This window comes from Poecilia reticulata, chromosome 8 (assembly GCF_904066995.2).
Source record: "Poecilia reticulata chromosome 8, P_reticulata-male-v2, whole genome shotgun sequence".
NCBI classification, from domain to species: domain Eukaryota; kingdom Metazoa; phylum Chordata; class Actinopteri; order Cyprinodontiformes; family Poeciliidae; genus Poecilia; species Poecilia reticulata.
This window is the reverse complement of record NC_088837.1, coordinates 2,467,270-2,488,220: the sequence shown is the minus strand read 5'-3', so window position 1 is coordinate 2,488,220 and position 20,951 is coordinate 2,467,270. Positions and strand designations below refer to the sequence as shown.

Below are 20,951 nucleotides of genomic sequence, written 5' to 3'. Positions count from 1 at the left end.
TCAGACCTGAATTCAGTTTAAAATCTTTGGCAAGATTTGAAAGCTTATGATCAAAGATGCTCTCCAGGGAGTTTAACTGAGCTTGAACTCTTTTGCAAAGAACAATGGACAAAAATGTCTGCAGTTGTAAGGCTTTTGTTGGATTTCATAAAGGGGTAACATAGTAAAGGGGGCAGAATACAAAATTCCAATATGATTGTCAGATTTTAATGTGCAGAGAATTTCAGAAACTATAAATTTGATACCGATATGCATTAATTTTGTTGATCTATACCAGAAGTCAGCGAGCTTTACAACGGATTAGAGCTGCAAATGAAACATGGAAAAAATTAGCTAATTTAACCGTAGATTATTAAAAATGTTTGATTTTAAAATGAAAGAAAAACACATTTATCTATAATGTTACATTTCAAAATAAAGAAAATTATCAAAATTTTTCACACATAACAAATGAACACAGTTTTTCAATGGAATATTTTTTCTTAAAAAAAACAACAACAAAAAGACATAATATTTTTATTTACTTTTTACTTTTTTCAAAACAATATTTCTTACACTATTAGTATTATTTGTGAAAATGATCTGCATACATCTCATGAAAACAGCTGGTTGTTTTATTGCCTTTACATTTTAATAATAAATATGTTTATACATTTTACTTTCTAAGCACTCAAAGACACTATACAGGAATCAGGTAAAAACACTAACAGAACTCTAAGTACATCAAGCAAAACCAGAAATGGAGAACACTTAAATACATAAATAAAAATTGTTTAGCATTTTTTGAGCAGAGTTATTAAGATCCACAGTGGATGATGTGGATCCACTCCACGTGGCTCCAGGGCTCCATGTGGCCCTGGAGCTGCAGGTTGCACGCTTGAAAACTTCATGAAAACGGAGATTGGTTGATGTGATCAAATGTAAATAGGTACAGGGGTCATCAGTGTTACAGTAGTAGTCTAAACTAGACCTTGAATAAAAATAAATAGACTAAATAAAAAAAACACCTGAGCTACCTTCACAATCCACCTCCTTTCATCTCTCCTCCCAGCATGCCGTCGTCATATGGAGCAGCAGGTAAATAAAACCCCTAACCCGGGATGTTATCGCTGTTCCTATAAAAGCTCTGGGGACCGGCACAAGCCAGGCTTTGTGTTCACGGCTGACTTTCTTCTTCTTCTTCTCCCTGAACAGGTACGCACTTCTTCGCTTTATTTACAATTCGACGGCTGTTTGCTCTCCATGAAAACCTTGGTGGCTTTCTCCGCCAGGAACGTGTAACCAGGGTAACCGGATAACACATTACATCATAGGCATAATATTTTACCTGGCATTTAAAAAAAAAAAAAAAAAACATGAGGTGAAAAAAAAATAGAATATAGCATTAAAGGTTCCGGTGTCGCAGTCAGACCCGAACAGGCGGCGCGCGCCGCTGTGGGTGATGGCGCAGGTGTTCTGACTGTTTCACATTCCCACACCGAGGCCTGTGTTCCGCCATCACGGGGTTTTAACTCTGGGCACACAGCTGAGACATTTTATTCCCTGGTAAAAATGTCCTAAAAGTCTCAGAATTAACACAAATTTTGTTGCTAGAAAACCAGTCTTGTGTTCATTTGATATACTTTTTCCCGAAATAGCGTGATTATGTTTAAAATCTCGTCATATTTTAGCTTTGATGCTGTGCCATGTGATATTGCCTTTAGCAGAGGCCCAAAACATCGCATATCCTTCATACAGTAAGCCAGAGATGGGGAGTAATAGCTACATTTACTCATTTAGCTCTACTTGAGTAGCGTTTTCAGGGGGAAAAAAAATAATTTTACTTTTAGGAATATTTTTAGTACAATGGACACAAAGTTGATATTTTTTCCAATAATCATTACAGATCATGAACTGAAACCCAATTAATAATTGTGGGATTTTCTGAAAAGACAAGAACATAATGACCTCTGGATGATCTCAGTTCCACATGCTTCTGCTAACTGAGAGCTTTTCCACATTTAGGTTGACCGTCAGTGGCCCAGGATGCGCGCGCTGTGCTCTGTGGGGCTCTTTGTAGGCCTGCTGCATCTGTCCTCCAGTCTCCTGCTGGGAGCCTTTAACATCAAGACATTTGGGGACACAAAGGCCTCCAACACCACGCTGATGGACATCATCAGCACGGTCTGCTTTTCATGTGCTTTAAATCTTTCATTCTGTTGTTTCTGCATGAATAAAACAGTTGAAGTAAAACTATAATCCTGCAGAAATCAGATATGAAAATGTTTCCAAAGTCAGAGTGAGTTTTGCTTCTTTTGCGAATATTTCAAATCAGATATTTTTGCAAAGCAGTTTATATTTGTGAAGTGAAAATACAAGAATACATTGCTTACAAAAATTAAGTAAAAAAATAATATAATAAATTGTACCAGCCTGAGCTTATACTTTTTAGAATCACCTTTTGTGGTATGTCTATTGCAACTTCACACATCTGGACTGAAATATCTGCACGTTCTCCTTTTGCAAAATAATTAAATTAATCTAGATTATAGATGTACGTCTAAATATAAAACACACTCAAATGCAAAAAATATTCCTGAATCTTAACCATTTCATTGTACATCACAAAAACACAAAATCTTACGAAGTTTGAGTGGTTCTTGGTGCAGCGCCCCCACAGGCGAGGTAGGGAACAGGTTTTTCAAAGGGTTTGGTTCGTTTGACACAGTTCAGTATGAAAACGAACCGCAGCAGCTAAAAATGTAACAAATGTTACATCTTTGGCCCCCAATCAAACCGAGTCAACAAGATTAAAATGTGTGAACACGCCTTCAGACTTCACATGATAACTTAACTAAATTAGATCTATAAAACCAGCAGAATTAAAATAATTAAGAGTTTTACTGTATCCACGCTTTAGGTCGTTCATCGCTATGATGTCGTTTTGATCCAGGAGGTCAGAGACAACGACCTGACTGCAACCAAAAAACTCATGGAACACGTCAACAAGTTAGACTCATCCGTACCCTGCTCACACTGCACCACATGTTGGACTTTTTCTAGCACTCCGTGTAAGAGAGGAGCCGCATGTCGCACTCCGATGTTCATCTCTGTGTGTTTTCCACAGAGGTTCTGCTCAGTTCGGCTACATTGTGAGTGAGCCCCTGGGCCGCGGCACCTACACCGAGAGATACCTCTTCCTGTACAGGTACAACGGGCAAATACACACTGTTTATATGCCTCAACATGAAAGATGTAGGCCTAATGTTAAAGATCATTTGTTCGCTTTACAAAGCTTTGTGTAGAGGAAGGTTGACTCTTTACGTATCAGAAGAAATGTATTTTGTTATTGTAGATTTCAATTTTAAAAGTGACAGAGACAATTTTAGGCAAACCAACCAGAGTGTCAAAATTTGTACAGAAATACAACCATGCAGTTTATTAGCAAAAAAGTTGATTTGTTACATTTTAATGTCTTGATTAAAGAAACTTTGCATTCCAAAGTACTTAATCGCTTAGAAAAATGAACATAATGAACCCTCTCTCTGCAGGCAGGCGAGTGTTTCTGTGGTTAAAAGCTACACCTATGATGACGGCTGTGAGTCCTGTGGAACAGACACTTTTATGAGAGAGCCTTTTGTCGTCATGTTCTCATCCACATACACTGGTATGCTTCACAGAGGCTGTGGGAAGTTTTCTGCTTTTTCCCAATGATTGCTGTGCAAAAGTGTTAAACCATCATTGGTTTCGGTTAGTTTTCTCTCTAAGGAACCAAACTTTGATGTTCTCCTTTACAGTGGTCACGGTGTCTTTGAAAGTCGTTTTATCATTATTCTGCTTTCCTTTTTCATATTGAATCCAGTGTTCACATCAAATTGCTCTTGTTTCATCTCGTATTGCGGTCTAAAGAGACGGGGTCCATTGGACCCCATAAGCTTTTTGCTCTGTCCAGTGGAGTTATAAATACATCGTAAATAAAATCTTAATGCATTGTCTTCACATACACGATGGAAAATAAAAAGTTAGTTGCAGTAAAATGCACTTTCAGAAACACTGGGATTTGTTTTTGCATATTTTTAGAAATTGCAGCAAAATTTACCATCTCCCTTCAGTTTTTCACAATTCTTCATGCTACAATTAGCAACATAAAAATATTTAATTTGGATTTTGGAGAAAACAAAACATTGGAATTGTTTTACACAAATGTCAAGGAAATGGAAATATCAGACCTCTGGGAACCTCCGGTCACGACCCTGTTTTTCTGTGCTCAAAATGTTCAGAATATAAATCCCTTTTTCAGAGACGTCATGGAAAGAAAAGGACTGTGAGGTCACAGAAAACTGAAGAAATGCTGTGGGGTTGTTTTGAGGCTACTGATTGGATCGCTGTTTGCCAGCCACACAGAGAGGACATCAGTGCCATGACTGAGTGTGTGACTGACCAACATCAACAAAAAACCCAAAAAACTACATATATACAAATACAACACTAAATAGTCCTTTCATGGCAAATTTTATTACCTGTGATTAACGTATTTATGACCGACCTGCATTTTTTTAATTAATTTAAGACTTTTTAAGGGCTTACTTATAGAAACATGAATGTAATAGTTTTTTAAGGATGTGTGGAATCCCCTCGTCTTTCATAAAGGTTAGATTTGGGTAGTGATCAACTACTAGTCAATATGTCTCTGTAGCGGATCGTCCAGAGTTGCTATGGGTCTCTGGACAGCCTGTCCGATTATTGCTGACCACGCTGAGGCCTTTATCAGCTGCTCTGTTTGTTTTGCAGCCTTGCCCACCTTCACTCTGATCCCCCAGCATACCTCTCCGGAGTCGGCTGTGGTGGAGATAGATGCCCTGTACGATGTGGTGACTGACGTCCGCAGCCGTTGGAACACCAATGTGAATAAACTGAAAGTGAAAACATGTGGTGAGAATGCTTGAAAGCACAAAGCGACGTCAACCCTTCGCCCTCTCTGTGCAGAACATTGTGCTGCTGGGGGACTTCAACGCAGGCTGTACCTATGTGAGCAGCTCTGGATGGAACCAGATCCGCCTGTTCACAGACAAGAGCTTCCACTGGTTGATCCCCAATACGGTTGACACAACCGTCACTACCACTAACTGCCCTTATGACAGGTACGTCCACACTCATAGACCACACGCACGCACCCACACACACACACACACACACACACACCTGCATAGACTCCAGTATCTTCTCACTCATCCTTCTGTTTCTTGCAGAATCGTGGTCACAGCAGACATGTTGAAGGGAGTGGTGCAAAGCAGCGCTCAGGTTTATGACTTCATGACCAGCCTGAAGCTCAGCCATAGCCTGGTAAAAGCCAGTCCACAATAATAATACAGTGATTTTCTTGGCCTTAGGAGTTGATCTGGTCAATGTCATAGTGACCAGGGAGGTTTGATGTGTTCAGATGAAAGTTTTCCATCAGCCCTATAACTCTACACATTCTGATCTAATACCTAATTTACTGCAGCTCAGTGTATAACTTTCATTAAGAAGCAACTAAAAAGCAAACTAGGTCATTTGTAGATGCAGCTGTCAAGCTGTACCCAGTGCCATCATGTAGCATCTCTCAAGTTTCCACACTTTTGTAAAATGCCAGGTTTTTGTGATGTAAAACAATGACACCGTGATAAAGTATCTAATTTTTCCACAATTATGGCTTTTCTTCTGCAAAAAATATCGTGTCGTTTGCCAAGTGGTAACAAAGGAACACAAGGCTGTCACTGTACAAACGAGAAATTTGAAAAAATGGATTCTTCCAAGTCAGAAATCGGTCAAAAGACAACGACCTAGAAGTCTGATTCTACGCCTACAGAAAGAGAGAAAAAAACAAGAGAACTGAGAAACCATAGCGACAACATATACATTTATATCACATTAAAATGAGTTGATGAAATGATTCATCATGGTGTCAAAATGACAAAACCCTGGCATTTTACAGAGTGACTCACTGCATTTGGATGGTTGGAGTTGAGTGTTTTAATGTGGAAGCTGGACCGACGTTTGCTCCGTCTCTTTCTCCTCCAGGCACTGGCCGTCAGCGACCATTTCCCGGTGGAGGTGAAACTGACCTGAATCATGACTCCCACAACCGAGGACAATCTCACCAATCATTTCATGAAATACAATGAATAAATTAAAATAACTCTTCACAAACTCAGACTTTCCTGTTTCTTAAACAAAAATAGAAGCTTGTGGTCGTATTCCTGTGTTTTCTGTTCTGGAAAGTGATGCTCAGTAATGGGAAATCAGAACTGAAATGATCTCGTAAACTTTAGGATCTGCTAGGTACAATCCACTAGCAATACAACCTACATGTACTTGTAGGAGTACCTCAGGGTACTTACTTAAGTAATCCGTACCTCTAGGGATTACTTGCCAAGTAATACCATTGAGAATTTGATAATATTTAAAAACAATTAAAACTGGCACCAACTTTCCATGACCTGATTATTATAAGATTTCAGTTTTTTCTGCTCATTCCGTTTTAAATCTCAAAACAATTTCCAGTTCAATTTATTAGCTCAATTAGCAACATTTAATCAGGACTGCTCAATGATTCACTGGAATGTGCTGGGTTTTTTTTTTAGACTTATCACAGTAAAACTTTTACTTACTGATCAGCTTCTCCAACTTATTCTCGTTTTAAAGGTTTCTTTTTAACATTTCTTGTGCAAAATTTGCAGCAATGTTGTATATATTTCAGCTTGTCAAAAGAGATGAAATGTGCATAACATTTTATATTCACAGTAAACCCAAGGGTTACGTGGGCTCCGTCTATTTCCTGGCCTTTTTCAACTGGCTTACATTGCATCCAGAGTAAGAGGTTTTGTCTTGTTTCTAACAAGAGAATAAAGGTGCAACTTTATGAGAACTCTACAAAGCACTGTTAAAATGAGGAACACTGTGACGTTATAGTTGGTGTCCTTTTTACAAATAAGGATATTTTAACACAGATCCCTGCTATGCGACAATGAGGGCGGATGAAAGGTCTTACTGTAACAGTAAGTTGTTTCTCCGCCATTAGCACATTTAGCAGCGCATAGCTGAGCATGACTGGCAGCACTAAAACCCTCCTCTTGGCTCTGATTGTTTGTTTTAACAAATAAGTAAAAAGAAAAAACAATGTTTCTAAAAGTTACATACAGCAGCTTTAAAGTGGTAAAACACTTTGGGTGTGTAAATAAAACACTTTCATTAACTCACTATACAAATCCAAAGCTTTATTGAGACATTTCACATTGTTAAACGGACTGGAAGTGTGCAAAAAGAAGAAAAAAAACTCATGAGAGTTTTTTTCTTCAGTTAATCTACATGAATCAATGGCTACCGCGGCTGTTAGGGCTCTTGTACAGTACAGGAAAGACAGGCACATTCAGGTCAACGGCTCGTCTGTCACAAAATATCAGAAACTAGCAGACTGCCTCATCATTGTTCACTCACTGTATTTTACTTTTTAACCATTTAGGCTCAACTTTAGGGTATTAATATGATTTTTTTTAAATCAAGATGATAGAAAATCAGAGCAAAAACCAATGATGGTGTGTTTTACCCAACATAAACCCTTCAGACCTTTGCTGTATTTAATTCTTGTGTCGCTCCCATGAGAACACACAAAGATGACCTATAAAGTTCTGCGCTCAGTTATTCTCTCTGTGTGTGTGTGTGTGTGTGTGTGTGTCTGTGGTCCCTAGGCCTTCTTCTGTTTCAGCATCTCCATGTACATGCGCAGTGACTTCTGGATGGATTCTTTTGTGATGAAGTTGACAAAGTTCTGGATGTCGGCCTCTCTGTTGGAACGCAGTTTTTCAATCGTTGATTTCCTCATCATGGACTTGGTGATCTGTCGGGCGTGTTCTGCAGAGAAACAGAAGAACCGTTGACTCAAAACGGTTAGAACTTAATTGAAAACTGTAATAGTTGTCGCAGAGTCGCATGTCATTTATATGACATGACAGTTTTCAAAATTACATAAGGCTTTGAAGGACATTTTTAGGCAAATAAACATAACAAGTGAAGCCTTGCAAACGGGTTTCGACCTTGAATTTCAGTTTATTATTGAGCAGATGAAATTAAAAAAGGCAAACAAGGTTGTTTTAAAAATTCTATTAAAAAGTATTGCATTTACAATTTATATTTTTATTGATTTTGGCAAAAGATTTGGACAACACTAAATGGACACCTGCCATAATGTGCTGCAAGCAACACAAGAGTCTGGAGGTGCTGTCGGGTTGCATGTTGCATGTTTATCACTCAGTTGTTTAAATTTCCATTGGACTTCTGCTGGTTTCATCAATTCAAATAAAAAAAATTTAAAGACCTTTTTTTAAGACCATTACAAATAAAATTTAAGATTTGTATCGCAACGGAAATGCACAAAATTTTTTTTACTGTTCCTATAAATTCTTTTAATGTACGTAGCATCAGATGGGTTGGCAACAAAAGCGAGCCAATGGCGAAGACGAATGTTGTCAAGCCAACGATGAAAAAATGTGCATTTACCCATCATACCTATGATGGACACTGAAAAGCTGGCTAGCTTTTCCAGTAGCTGGCCAGATTTTCTAGTACGCTAGTAGCTAGTTAGCAGGAGTCTCGATCGCTTCGAGCCACAGACTGCAATGGAGACGTCTGCGTGCGACTCAAACTTTTGCCTGACAGAACATTTATGAAGAAAAAAATAAATAAAAACAGTCCTACCGTGTCAAAATTTAAGACCTGTGATTAACATATTTATGGCCAACTTCATTTTTTAAAATTAATTTAAGACATTTTAAGGCCTTAATTTTAGATACATGAATCTCAGACTTCCTAAGCATGTGCAGACATCTTGTGTGTACCACTGGTGCTTTAATGGCGATTACCTGGAATGGCCAGCCACTTGGTCATGGTCTGAGTGGCAACAGAGAGGACCTGGTCTTCAGGCACCAGCTGGTCCACCAGTCCTATGCTCAGGGCCTCGGCAGGCTTGTAGAGCAGGCCAAGCGCCAGAGATGTCTCTGTGTTCCGGTGGCCCACCGTGTTCACCATGGTCTCTTTAAACCTGAGATGACAGAATGGGATCATTTAGGTCAGACGCACTAGTATAGCGGTTCTCAACGTGGGTGGTACCGCCCCCCAGGGAGCGTTCAGAGGACGACAGGGGGCGCTGGCAGACATTTTTACAAAAGGGGGGCGCTGGGATGCCTTTGGTCGAAGGTAAACTTTACACCTTAAATGCACAACAATGGAAGTTTAGACTTTGAGCAACTTGGTAAAACTGTATTGTGTAACATTAAATCATGCTTGGCTGCAACTGTATCAATGGCAGCTCTTCTTCTATTCAGTGTTTGTTAGCTTCTGTTAGCTTCTTGGCGCAGCTTCGTTCTCCTGCTACTGGTAGCTAAAATTACGATACCCTAACTGTGTATCCCTCTGAAAAATGAACCCATTTAAATAAAGAAATCCCTCCATGGGTAATACCACAAGAGAGCTGTCATTTTATGCGTTAACAACGGTGCTGTAAGTGGTCCGGTATGAAACGGGGGTGATAGAACAACACAGCACTTTTAAATTTCAATAATCAGAATGCAGAAATTGTTTCCGTTGTTTTAAAAGGTTTATGTCAGTCTGCCTTTTCCCCATCGATACGATTCCCGACCGCCCTGCACCTTAGGGGCTTAAAAAAAAAAAGACGCGCACATTGTGCAAAACTCTAAAACAGGAGAAGCGGGACATAAAACGGAGCGACGAACTAGATGTGAATTATGGCATAAAAACAGAGAATCCAAAGCTGAACAGTGAAAAAAATCAACACATGATGTGAAACACATGACGATTAGGCGGCGCAGCAGGTGATGAGATTACTGATGATGAGCGTCAATAAACTATAAAATAAATCTAGCAACAGGAAAGAAACTAAAGTGGACATAGCAATAAACCAAGAGAGGATAAAACTAATCAAATGAAACTAAATGGAAATGAATGAAGAACAAAATGCAAGAATAAACTAAGAAACTAAAGTAAATACAGAAGAATAAACTGGTATGGCAAGACCTTTAGAGCAATACTTAATACAGAGGACTGTATGGCAAGAATAAACAGACACTATTTCCAGATAAAAGGTAAAATAATATTGAAATGTCATGGGTTTGTTGAGACCACATCTAGTACTGAGAATAAATATATCTTACAGACCATAACAGTAAAGAACTGATCACTTATTTATGTTTAATTAGATTTGATATATTTATTTCTTCAATATTATTTTTCATGTCAGTGTTAATGTCATGAGGCTGATGACTCCATGACACTTTCAATTTGACTCATTAGGATTTGATTAAGAACCAGATTTGTTCTTTGTAATTTCTGTCCAGTAAAACTATTAATCTATAATCAATAGACAGGTCTATATAAAGATATAATCCATGTTTCTGTCTCATATTTGTATGGCATTAAAAGGACCTGGAACTTTAGTTTTTCCACTGAAAGTTCTGGTTTGCACAATAAATGCCATGTGGGTGAAGTTTTATGGACGATACTCTGATGTCCCATTCTCCTGAAGGCAGCACAGAGCTGCACCACCAGAAACCCACAGAAACACTGAAGAGAAGAAGAGTTATGATTAATGTAGTTACAGTTCTATCCATGTTTTAATGCTCAGTAGTTTTGAAAATAGTTCAAAGTTTAAACTGGTATTGCTGAACATCTTTTATCTGGTCATTTTGTGCAACATTTAACAACTAGAAAATGGCAGAAAATAAGAATATTTTTTCCACTGATTGGCTGCTGTTAGGCCTACCAATTTTATCTTGAATGTTCATTCATTGCGTTTTTCATAGACACCTGTGAAAACAATTTCAATTCCCATGACTTTTTTGTTCTTTGGGAAATTATCTTAATGATAAATACAGAAACAAGCATAAAAATCAAAACATCTACAATAGTGATAGTAATATTAATGATAAAATAATGGTCAGTGCAAAGTAGCCTGCAAATTCTTTGGTGGGGGGCGGTGAGGGACCTGGATAAGGGCTAAGGGGCGCTGGCCCAAAAAACGTTGAGAAACACTGCACTAGTACCTATTGTCAGCGCACTAAGAAAACTCCTCACCAAAAAGGTGCCACTATGCCCAACTTGGTCTCGTTCAGCCCGATGCTGTAACGAGGGTTGTCCGCCATGATCCTGTAGTCGCACGTTATTGACATCAGACAGCCGCCTGCAGGACTGGAGCCCTGTGGAGAGAAACGGGATGGAGGGTGATGGAGTTTAGTGTCAGCCGTCCCAGCTCAGGTGAAAGTTTCTGTCAACATTATAGGGATCAACTCCATGAGTCAGGATGAGAAAAAAAACCCGTCCCTGTAAGCAGGAAACTGGTTGGAAGCAGCAGAAGGGATGAGAGAAGGATTCAAATAAGTGTATTAGAATGGCCCAGTCAAAACCCAGGCTCAAACAGGATATCTGCAGGTTTCAGAAAGTCAAGTTTAAGACTTGTGATTAATGGATTTAAGGCCAAATTACACTTTTTAAAATAAATTTAAGACATTTTAAAGCCTTAGTTTTAGATGCATACATTTAAGACTTTTTTAATGTCACCTTGAATGTAATTTAAGATAAAATAATAATAAATATTTGTCTGGTTTTGTAATGCCAAGCTGAAAAGTTATTTTGCACAAAATGTGACCAGAATCGTACAGGCCGTCCAGCCAACTGGTGATAAATTTGCACTTACCAGTAAAGTGCCAAAAAGCTAGATAGGAGGGATGTGAATCTTTTACCAACTCACAATTTGGTACCAAATGTTTGTGGCTGCGATTTGAGTCAAAATCAATTTTCGAGTCACAACAATAATTTATAATGACTTCTGCTTTGATCTGTCAGTGTGTGAACAGGATCCTGATGATCTACTCCGGTCTGAATGACAAATGGAAATGACGTGTCACGTCGATTCAATTTGACACATGAATCCATGCTTTGTTTTTTACGTACGTTGATGGCTGCTATGGTGACCATGTTGGAGCCGTAAAGCTTCAGCCACATCTCCTGCACGGCCTTCCAGAACTCTCCGCAGCGCTCCGGGCTCTTCCCGTACATCTCCAGGATATCCAGGCCGGCGCAGAACACCTTGGGCTGGCTCTGGATTCAGCAGACAACACACAAACACTCACATTCACAGAACTATTTCTCATCACCACACTGATCTGCATGGTGGCTACATGAGCAGACGGTACCGAGGTGATGATGAGGCCTCTGCAGCCTTTGTCCATCTCCAGCTTGTCCAAGGTGATGCAGATCTCTGTGAGGAAGTCTAGACTGAGGCTGTTGACCGGAGGACTCTGCATGTGCATCACGGCCACGCCTGAACACAGAGAAGAAGAGATGCTGGACTTCAGCATGAACACTCCAAACATGGAGACCGTGTTTCATTGCAATCCCACATTCACATTTATTAGATTTTGTCCAGGATTAATCCTTATTAATCAATGGGATTAATAAGGCAACGCTTATTAATCCCATTATTAATATCATTGGGAATGTGGCAAGACTAAAAGATGTTGCTATAAAAATAAAATGTTATTTCACCACCCCAGTCTGCTGAACTGAACACAATATTTTTTTTTTTTTTAAATTGGCCTCTTGAGGTCCAAAATCCTCACATTTATAATTTATCACAATAAGTGATAAGTCTTATAAGATGTTCCCCTGGTAACAATAATGATAACAGTCCACTCATAGTTCAAAGAAGCTTCCCAATTAATCTTACATTTATTTAGCAAATAAACCTTAGTCTCACGTCCATGCCACACTTTTAAAATTTTATGCACCAAAAAAAAAAAAAGAAGAAAAAAAAAAAAGAGTCAATAATCATAATTCTTTGTTGCCTTTACAATTGAACCAAAAATATTAAAGGAGAAAAGAAAGTTTGAGGTTGTTACATGCCAAAACATTAAAAAGAGTAGTCGGATATGAACATTTTTTCTCTGGAAAATGTTCAAATGTTTTGTTTAAGTGGGTAAACTTGAGACAAAAAACAGTCTTCTTCTGTCCAAACCCCGTGACAGAAGGTAATGGCGGAAAATGGATGGCAAGAAAACCACAAGTCGCACCTGTAGTTTGGTCATGATCCACCTTGAGGTTGGCTGAGCTGGAGTTGTTCCTTTGACTGATGGAGGTGGAGGTCGCACATAACCTGCCATGACTGCTGCAGGAAAGGAGACCTTCAGGAAAAACACAAAAACAAGCCGTCTCACCGTATCTGAAGACACAGCGCAAGTCCAATCTGTGTTACGTTTACTGTCCAGCTTAAAGAAACAGCATGTTACGAGAGGGATCGTTCTTCAATATGTCAGTGAATTAAGCCAAGAAATTACTCTATAAATGTACGAAATACAGGCATATTATTGTACATTTGGAAGATATTTCGTTTAGCATGAAATGTGTAAGTATTCATACAAACATGCCAATGAAAATGCATAAGAGTAACGAGATTTTACTATTTTTGTCGCGTGAATATCTAAATAAAGCTCACAACACAGAACGCGACAGTACGCTGTGACCTTTGGTCCACTTTCTGTCTATGTCAAACAGCAAAGCAAGCAGCTGCTAACAGACAGGTCACAACGGACAGGTGGTCAAGAAGTAAATAACAATGAATAGTAACACTTATATCATAACAGCAAACAAACGGTGATAAAAGCCAAACCTGTTAAGACACTCTCACCTCTCAGAGCAGCTCTCAAAGCCATTTTGAGTCGCAAGTAGATCTTCTTCTACAGCACGGACAGTAGAAGCGAGTTTGTTGTGTTGAAACAGCGCCCTCGTCTGCCCGCTCTGAATAATGCTTTAAAATGACGTGGAAAATAGGATTATTTTCATTAAAATATTTCCAATTTGCATTAGGATATATAATAATAATAATAATAATAATAATAATAATAATAATAATAATAATAATAATAATAATAATAATAATAATAATAATAATAATGGTGAAAATTGAACATACATATTCAAATGTATGTCATAAAAGTGAGTACGCACAGCACATTTAGTAAATACATTATTAAATCTTCTGGTAATTTTACATTAGTTAAATTTACTTTTATAGATATATATATAAAATTTGTTTATTTCTCCTGACATTTATTGGCGCACTTCTTTTGACGGTTGGTGGTTACCATAGCAACCATTAACTGACAGCTCGTTCCCTCCTTCTGTTGCCGTTTGTAACTGTGGTATGATCACAATCAGCTCTCTGTTCTCTTTACAAGTATTATATTTGAAGACATATTTTAGACAAATTTAATTAAATACAGTGTTTCATGTATAGTTTTGCCATGTTTTGGCAAAATTATACCTGAATGGACAACATTAGCTAAAATGTTGTCCATTTTAGCTAATGGACAACATTAGCTAAAATGTTGTCCATTTATTTTACAATAAACTGCTGTCAGCTGGGAGCTATTGCTCTGTTTTTAGGGTTATTTATTATATTTTGTTTAATGTTTAAGAGCAGGTGCTGGACTGATGTTAATTTACAACTTGATTTTCTCTCATTGTTATTTATGTTGAAAATGAGATTAGTTATTAATGATTTAAATTTATGCGGTCACAGTCAGCTGGCCCCTTTCTCTGCTGAAGCTCTTCTCAGTCAGTGAGTATATTACATTTAAGTTCAAAATATGTATTTGTATTTAGATTCACCTAAAAATATTGGAAAAAAAACCCTCTCCTTTATGTGTAATTTTAAGTTCTATGCTTAAAATGTAAAATGTCACACGCTATTTCCTCCATTTCCTCACTTATTTCATGTTTTGAATGCATTACAGTAGCAGGCGATATGAAGTAAATGAGTTTTGGTGTTTTTTTTTTTTTCTCCCTGCCTTTAGCTCTTCCTCCTCATTGCTGGTGGTCATCGAGTGTCATAGGAAATCCATCGCTGTGCGTCACCTCTGCTGCCCGTATCCTGGGGGACAACATACTGCTCCCCTCTGCGTCCTTCTACCAATCCAACCCTGCCTGCACATCAGCATGGATCTGGCAGACTTGGAAGACATGAGCAGTGGCTGTGAAGGCAAAAACTGCAGCTTAGCATCAAGACTCCAGGAGGAATGCAAAACCCAGGACTGCTACTGGGAGGAACCCATGTTTGGACTGATTGAGTTAGGTAGGTAGAAAAAACAAACAAACAGGCAAAGTTTTATGTGTTCTAAAAATTTGAACTAAAGTTGAGGATTCTACCATAGATGATAGAGCCAAATCAAGATGGCCGCTGACAGGCTTTAGGTCAAAAGGCGAAACAATACAAACTGCTATGAAACACATTGTGATTATTTTCACTTCTGAGCACAATTAGAATGGATTTTTATGAACCTAAGGACATGGGCTTCAATAATTTTGTTTAACCCACACTCTACTTTTTTTGTTGTTGTTGTTTTACAAATATATTATCACTTATTACTATGTTTGTGACAATCATTTAAATAAATTTATGCGAACTTTGAAAATCATTGTAGTTTTGTAGCTCTTAAGGAGATATTGTTGCTTTACTTATCATTTATTTATTGTTGGATTTAAAATTTGACCCATTTTAATGATATAACATCACGTACAGCTTATTTGCTCATCATTTGTTGGTTTATTGTTTTTTTTTTCCAAAAGTCTCGGCTACAAACCCAATCTGAACATTCAGAACTACAAAAAGGCTAGTTCTTCTAAAACACTTCAATCTATTTTCTTGTTCCAGTTTGCGTGACGATGGTTTATATTCCACTGATGTTATTCGGCCTTCTTGGGAACATCTTAACCATACTGGTGGTGTGGCTTCGTCCGCACATGAGGAGCTCCACCTACCTGTACCTGAGCAGCATGGCCGTCAGCGACCTGCTGATTCTCCTTCTGCTCCCTCTGGATCTGTACAAGGTACACTCAGGGTGAACTCAGTTCTGTCTACATGCAGCCACAATCACACCATGAAATGTTGATTTTTTATTTATTTTTTTCTTAATGAGCATCCTTCCTGTTTGAGAGAAAGGAACAGACCATGTTGCTCATGTTGCAAATCTGTCTTACCAGTGATGATTGGTTAAACAAGTTATTGCTGCTGTCCCCTCAGGGAGAATCCTTCAGAATTAGGTTTTCTTTCTTTAAAGTGTTGTGCTACACTCACAGAGGTCTTAAATCACTGTGAAATAATCACAAAACCTTGCAAGGGAAGTCTTCCTGTCTGCTGCCACGACAGCACATTCTGACTATAAAGTCAATGATGAGCATCTTGAGATGACATTGTTGTGAATTTAGGCTGTATATGTAAACTGATTTTAATTATATCAGAGCTATCTTTTTCTTTCCCTTCCACTTCCACATATCCATCAATGTGTTGGCTAATCGAACGTGTCCTTCTGTCTCCTCCAGCTCTGGAGACCCAGACCGTGGCCCCTGGGAGACCTTACCTGTAAGCTGACTATGTTCCTCTCAGAGTGCTGCACCTTCTGCACCATCCTCCACATCACCTTCCTCTCCCTGGAGCGGTACGTGGCGGTGTGCTGGCCGATCACAGCCAAGACCGTCGTGACACGCCGCAGAACCAGGGTCATCATCGGGTGCCTGTGGCTGGGTGCAGCTGTCAGTGCGTCGCCCGTCTTGATTATGGTCGGAGTGGAGGACGTCGGGGGAGAGGAGTTTGGGCTCAACCAGTGGAGGGAGGATGGGGGCCGGCTGGGCAGAGAAGGAGAGCAGGGAGGGATAATGATGAGCGGAGCGGAGAGAGGAGGCGCAGTCATGGCTTTGCTGGATCCACGATTGGAGGAAATAAAGTGGGGAGAGAAGGAGGAAGAAGAATGGGGTGAAGACCTCACAGACTTTATATGGCTTGACGACAAAAACAGCAGATCAAGAGAGGGAACCGAATGGAAACAAGGGGACATTAAAGATAAAACAGAAGGAGCTGAGGAGCCAAATGAGGAGAAAGGGAAGATGGAATTTGAGAAAGATCAGCAAAACAAAAAGAAAGAAGATGAGGGGGGAGGAGAAGAGGAGAGAGCCGATGCAAGCCGTGGCGGAGAGATCGACAGGAGGGAGTGCCGCTGTACACACTACGCCATTTCCTCAGGTCTCTTGTCCGCCATGATGATTCTCTCCAACTTGTACTTCCTGGTTCCCCTTTGCATCCTCGGCCTGGTGTACACTCTCATTGGACGGACACTGTGGCTCCGCCCAAAGAGCAGCAGAAGAGACCAGAGTCACCGAAGCACAGTGAAGATGTTAGGTGAGTGCCTTGCCATGAACCTTCAAACTGTGTAAAGCTCAAGAGTCCATTATGAGTGAGAGAAATGTATGAATTTGTGATATAAATATCTTGAAGATATGCACTGACTGAGCAAGACAAGTGAGAAGCGAAGTCAATTGTCTTGAGTTGGTGAAACATTGTCTTTGGTCATAGATAAAGCATCACAATGAAAACGTCATTCATGAGGATGAGTTGACAGTCTGTAGTCATTCAGACTTCTCTGAACGCTCCTCTTCACCCTCGTCAGTGAAGGGGTTCCGGGTTGACTCCACAGTATCCAGTAAAGCCGTTCTGACTGGTTGTTCAATCTAGCAACACTAAAGTTAGCATCTACATTGGAGTTTCATAGCTCCAATGAAACTCCAACTCCGCTGTCAAACTGCAGGGATGTTTACCCCGTCGAACACACTATGAAACTTCAAAGTAAATGCTAATTTTGGTGTTTCTAGCAGCTAACAGTTAGCAAGTTGCAGTATACTTATAGTGATTTTTTTAAATTCTGTTTGTCTGTCATTGTCCTTTCTTTTTAACCGATTTCTCCAAACTCTGCCACACTCCATAATGTACTCCAGAGTAGTGGAGATTTCTTTAACAATTTCTTATGTGAGTGTTTCTGGCCAGCCTGATTGTAAATCTCTGTTTTTTAACTCGATCGCCAGAAATGGGCAACAACTCAACGATAAGTTCTACTCTTTCATCTTGTATTTTGAAGTACAGATGATCAAATCTCGTCCTGTCACATTAAATGCTGACAGTAGCTCTCTAGTTTCGGTTTCACACAACCATTGGAAGGAAATGTTAATTCAAGGTCAGTCTATAAGAGCTAGCAACTTGTTAGTTTGTCACAGTGCTAACAAGCTGTTTATAACTTGTCTGTCAGTGCTACTTTTATGCACATATTTTACTTGTTGATATCAACAAGTAAAATGTGTACAAAGGATAACTTTTTTTTTTTTAAAGTAGCTGCTTGAAATTCTGTAAAAAGTTTAGTATGTCTGTGCCGGTTTTACTTTACGATCGCGTCACTCTCTTAAATTCTCCCTCCTCTCCGTCTTTACCTCCACCAGGAGTGATCGTCTTGGCGTTTGTGCTCTGCTGGCTTCCCTTCCATGTCGGCCGGACTATATTATCCCTTTCTCTCGGCTCCGGCGTTGAGAGACAGGACGCCTACATGAACGCAACCTCCTACATTGACGCGAACACCAGCGCTCTCGAGAAAATTAGGACAAAACGACAGTTTCACAACAGTACAACGTATGAAGTGCCAAACAGGACAGTGGTTATTGGAAGCCCCCAACAGGTCAAACAAAGTCCCAGCCGTCTCACTACCACCATGAACGCGTACACCACGACGCCCCCCGACCTTTATGTTGACGTTGCACTCAACGCTCTCTTAAACAACACACACTCTCACCCTGACACTCACATGTACTTTCTGTACTATCTGTCTCAGTATTTTAATCTCGTGTCTTCTGTCCTCTTCTACCTCAGCGCCGCTGTCAATCCGTTACTTTATAACCTGATGTCTGCCAGGTACAGACTGGCTGTTCACAGCCTCATACACAAACGCTCTCACACACACCCTCACCGCCTGCGCACGCTCACGGCTCGGCACTCCACCACCACTTTGTAAGCTAACAGCAGAGCTGCAATGTTCTCTCCAGCGCACCCCACGGATTTAGGGCTCAGGGCTGGAACGGCATGGACCAAGGTTATTCTTATGTCTTGAGAACCATTTTTGTGTTGATTTGGCCGAATGTTTTGAAGCATTCTAAAAAAGGCCAGATGACAAGTTTTCAGTCTTCTGGCAAAGGGGATTAATACAGCAATTCACAACAAATCCACAGGAAATGAAGCAAAACTGTACATAAAATTAGGAATAAATATGTATTTTTTTATATAAATCTCAGGACATCAAACTTGAAATTACAAATTGGTAAATTCAAACTGACACATTACGAGCGAAAAAGAAGACATAGCAATTATTTGAAAAATCTTGAGTAATATGAGTTACAAAAACATTATTTCCCTTAAGGATCAATAAAGTATTTTTGAATTTAATTCCATTGAATGAACCACACTATAAAATATACTAACCAAAAGTGTTAACAAATTTGAGAATATAAAACAAGTCCTGAGGTTACATGATGAATAAAAACAAGAAAAATAGAACAAAACTAAATGTGATAAAAACACAAACAATTCTCGTTACAATGATTCATTCAAACAATCTTTTCTAAGTTTATCTCTACTGTTTTTAAGAGATATATTTTAGCGCAAAAAGGAAACATTTAATGCAATTTATTGTCTGATGACAATGTTTAGGAACTAAATGGTTATGTGTCTTATTTATACAGTGCATATAAATATCTGTGATCTCTAATTACTTTTAAGGGATTTCCATATGCTTATTTGTTGTTTGATGCTTTGTGTTACATCATTTTTCAATAAGTTAAGATCCTAACTTGGTAGTTTTGTAGGACTGAATGGACAGACTGTCTTTCTCATTGGCAGAGTTTCTGTCCTGCAGGATCTGGAAAAGATTAAGCCAAAGTTAAAAATATAAGTATTTAAATCTCTTTAAAATGCCAAGGTTGCTTCAATATGCATATTTGTGTGTAAATGCATAAAAATGTGATTGCACAAGCACACTCGCACATACTCACCTCACACAGACAAACGAGGCAGGGCTATTTCATTGATTCATGTAGTTTCATTCAGGTCGATGTGTTTTATGTAACATACATCACATTGTGGACACTGATGTGGCAGATATGGCTACAAATGCCTTTATTTGATGGCAGTTAGAGTTTCATGTCTTGTGTAAAGGACATTTCCTCCAATGCTGGCCCGTCTGTCAGCAGGTAACGATTGAGAATGGATTTCCTGAAATTCAGCGGATGCAGTGGCCTCAGGCCGAGGGACAATTGATTAGATTGGATCTGTAATCCAGCCTATTCCTGCTAGGTGTTCAAGATTTTTTTTTTCTTTTCTTTTCTAAGAACAGTGTTCTTAGAAATAGGGTTTTGAGATTTTGATTTGAAATGGACATGAAACTCTCCTTTATGACGAGCGTGTAAGACATGGACAGTGATGAATGTTTGTCATTGCTTTCTCTGTTCCCGGTGAATTTACAGTTAATGTACAACTGGTATAACGCACACTTTGGCTCTAAATCAAAGGTGGATGCTGAATGTTTTATGTTCTGATCGTTTTGACATGTTAAAAGATTTAATATAAGCTGTAAGATGTTTACATATTTTTTGTATTTATGTTCACATTTACCTATTAAAGACTGCTTACAGTGGTAATGGTGACTAATTTTCTTACTTTGTTTACGTACAAATGGCTATTACTCTATTACTGTTTATTATTATTATTATGGATAGACACAGTACAACCTACATAATCAGAAAATGCACTACATAATAATTTGTATTTATTTTAGTGCTATCAAGCAGTTAAAAATTGAATCGTGATTTATCATATTCTAATGATATGATTAATCACGATTAGTCAATATCGTGAGCTTGAAACGTAAAAATGCACATTTTCAAAAATGTTTAAGAAAATGTTTTATCTCAAACCAAACATCTTAGTTTTCTAGGTTTTTATATTCAGGAACGTTTAAAAGAAGTAATTTTGCTTCAAATGATTTTTACAAAAACGGGGG

The 20,951-nt window shown here is 38.9% G+C and overlaps 3 protein-coding genes across 3 annotated transcripts; 2 read left to right on the top strand and 1 right to left on the bottom strand.

Moving 5' to 3' along the window:
• Positions 1 to 930: 930 nt before the first annotated feature.
• Positions 931 to 6,187, top strand: dnase1 (deoxyribonuclease I). The gene is made up of 9 exons (XM_008415288.3): positions 931 to 1,194; positions 2,005 to 2,163; positions 2,900 to 2,988; positions 3,107 to 3,187; positions 3,531 to 3,646; positions 4,771 to 4,883; positions 4,966 to 5,120; positions 5,229 to 5,322; positions 6,040 to 6,187. Exons 1-9 carry the CDS (start codon positions 1,066 to 1,068, stop codon positions 6,085 to 6,087), a joined length of 984 nt encoding a protein of 327 aa, XP_008413510.3. The 5' UTR covers positions 931 to 1,065; the 3' UTR covers positions 6,088 to 6,187.
• A 1,027-nt stretch (positions 6,188 to 7,214) lies between these two features.
• Positions 7,215 to 14,888, bottom strand: eci1 (enoyl-CoA delta isomerase 1). Its single transcript, XM_008415287.3, has 8 exons — positions 14,874 to 14,888; positions 13,712 to 13,831; positions 13,098 to 13,208; positions 12,222 to 12,349; positions 11,980 to 12,126; positions 11,104 to 11,225; positions 8,877 to 9,055; positions 7,215 to 7,869 (listed from the first exon to the last, which is right to left on the bottom strand). Exons 2-8 carry the CDS (start codon positions 13,734 to 13,736, stop codon positions 7,703 to 7,705), a joined length of 879 nt encoding a protein of 292 aa, XP_008413509.1. The 5' UTR covers positions 13,737 to 13,831; positions 14,874 to 14,888; the 3' UTR covers positions 7,215 to 7,702.
• LOC103468310 (uncharacterized) lies at positions 14,232 to 20,589 on the top strand. The gene is made up of 5 exons (XM_008415286.3): positions 14,232 to 14,644; positions 14,880 to 15,157; positions 15,737 to 15,912; positions 16,405 to 17,257; positions 18,346 to 20,589. The coding sequence occupies exons 1-5, from the start codon at positions 14,409 to 14,411 to the stop codon at positions 18,909 to 18,911; spliced, it is 2,109 nt and encodes a 702-aa protein (XP_008413508.2). The 5' UTR covers positions 14,232 to 14,408; the 3' UTR covers positions 18,912 to 20,589.
• The last annotated feature ends 362 nt before the right edge of the window (positions 20,590 to 20,951 follow it).

What these genes read in the sequence shown, in the direction of transcription:
- dnase1 (XM_008415288.3), top strand. Translation starts at nt 1,066, where the DNA reads ATGGAGCAGCAGGTAAATAAAACCCCTAACCCGGGATGTTATCGCTGT. An exon ending in GCAGCCGTTGGAACACCAAT is followed by an intron (nt 4,884 to 4,965) that starts GTGAATAAACTG and finishes CTCTCTGTGCAG; the next exon opens with AACATTGTGCTGCTGGGGGA. An exon ending in TGAAGCTCAGCCATAGCCTG is followed by an intron (nt 5,323 to 6,039) that starts GTAAAAGCCAGT and finishes TTTCTCCTCCAG; the next exon opens with GCACTGGCCGTCAGCGACCA.
- eci1 (XM_008415287.3), bottom strand. Translation starts at nt 13,736, where the DNA reads ATGGCTTTGAGAGCTGCTCTGAGAG. An exon ending in GGATCATGACCAAACTACAG is followed by an intron (nt 12,350 to 13,097) that starts GTGCGACTTGTG and finishes CTCTGTGTTCAG; the next exon opens with GCGTGGCCGTGATGCACATG. An exon ending in TCACCATAGCAGCCATCAAC is followed by an intron (nt 11,226 to 11,979) that starts GTACGTAAAAAA and finishes TTCTCTCCACAG; the next exon opens with GGCTCCAGTCCTGCAGGCGG.
- LOC103468310 (XM_008415286.3), top strand. Translation starts at nt 14,409, where the DNA reads ATGTTGTCCATTTATTTTACAATAAACTGCTGTCAGCTGGGAGCTATT. An exon ending in GTTTGGACTGATTGAGTTAG is followed by an intron (nt 15,158 to 15,736) that starts GTAGGTAGAAAA and finishes TTCTTGTTCCAG; the next exon opens with TTTGCGTGACGATGGTTTAT. An exon ending in AAGCACAGTGAAGATGTTAG is followed by an intron (nt 17,258 to 18,345) that starts GTGAGTGCCTTG and finishes TACCTCCACCAG; the next exon opens with GAGTGATCGTCTTGGCGTTT.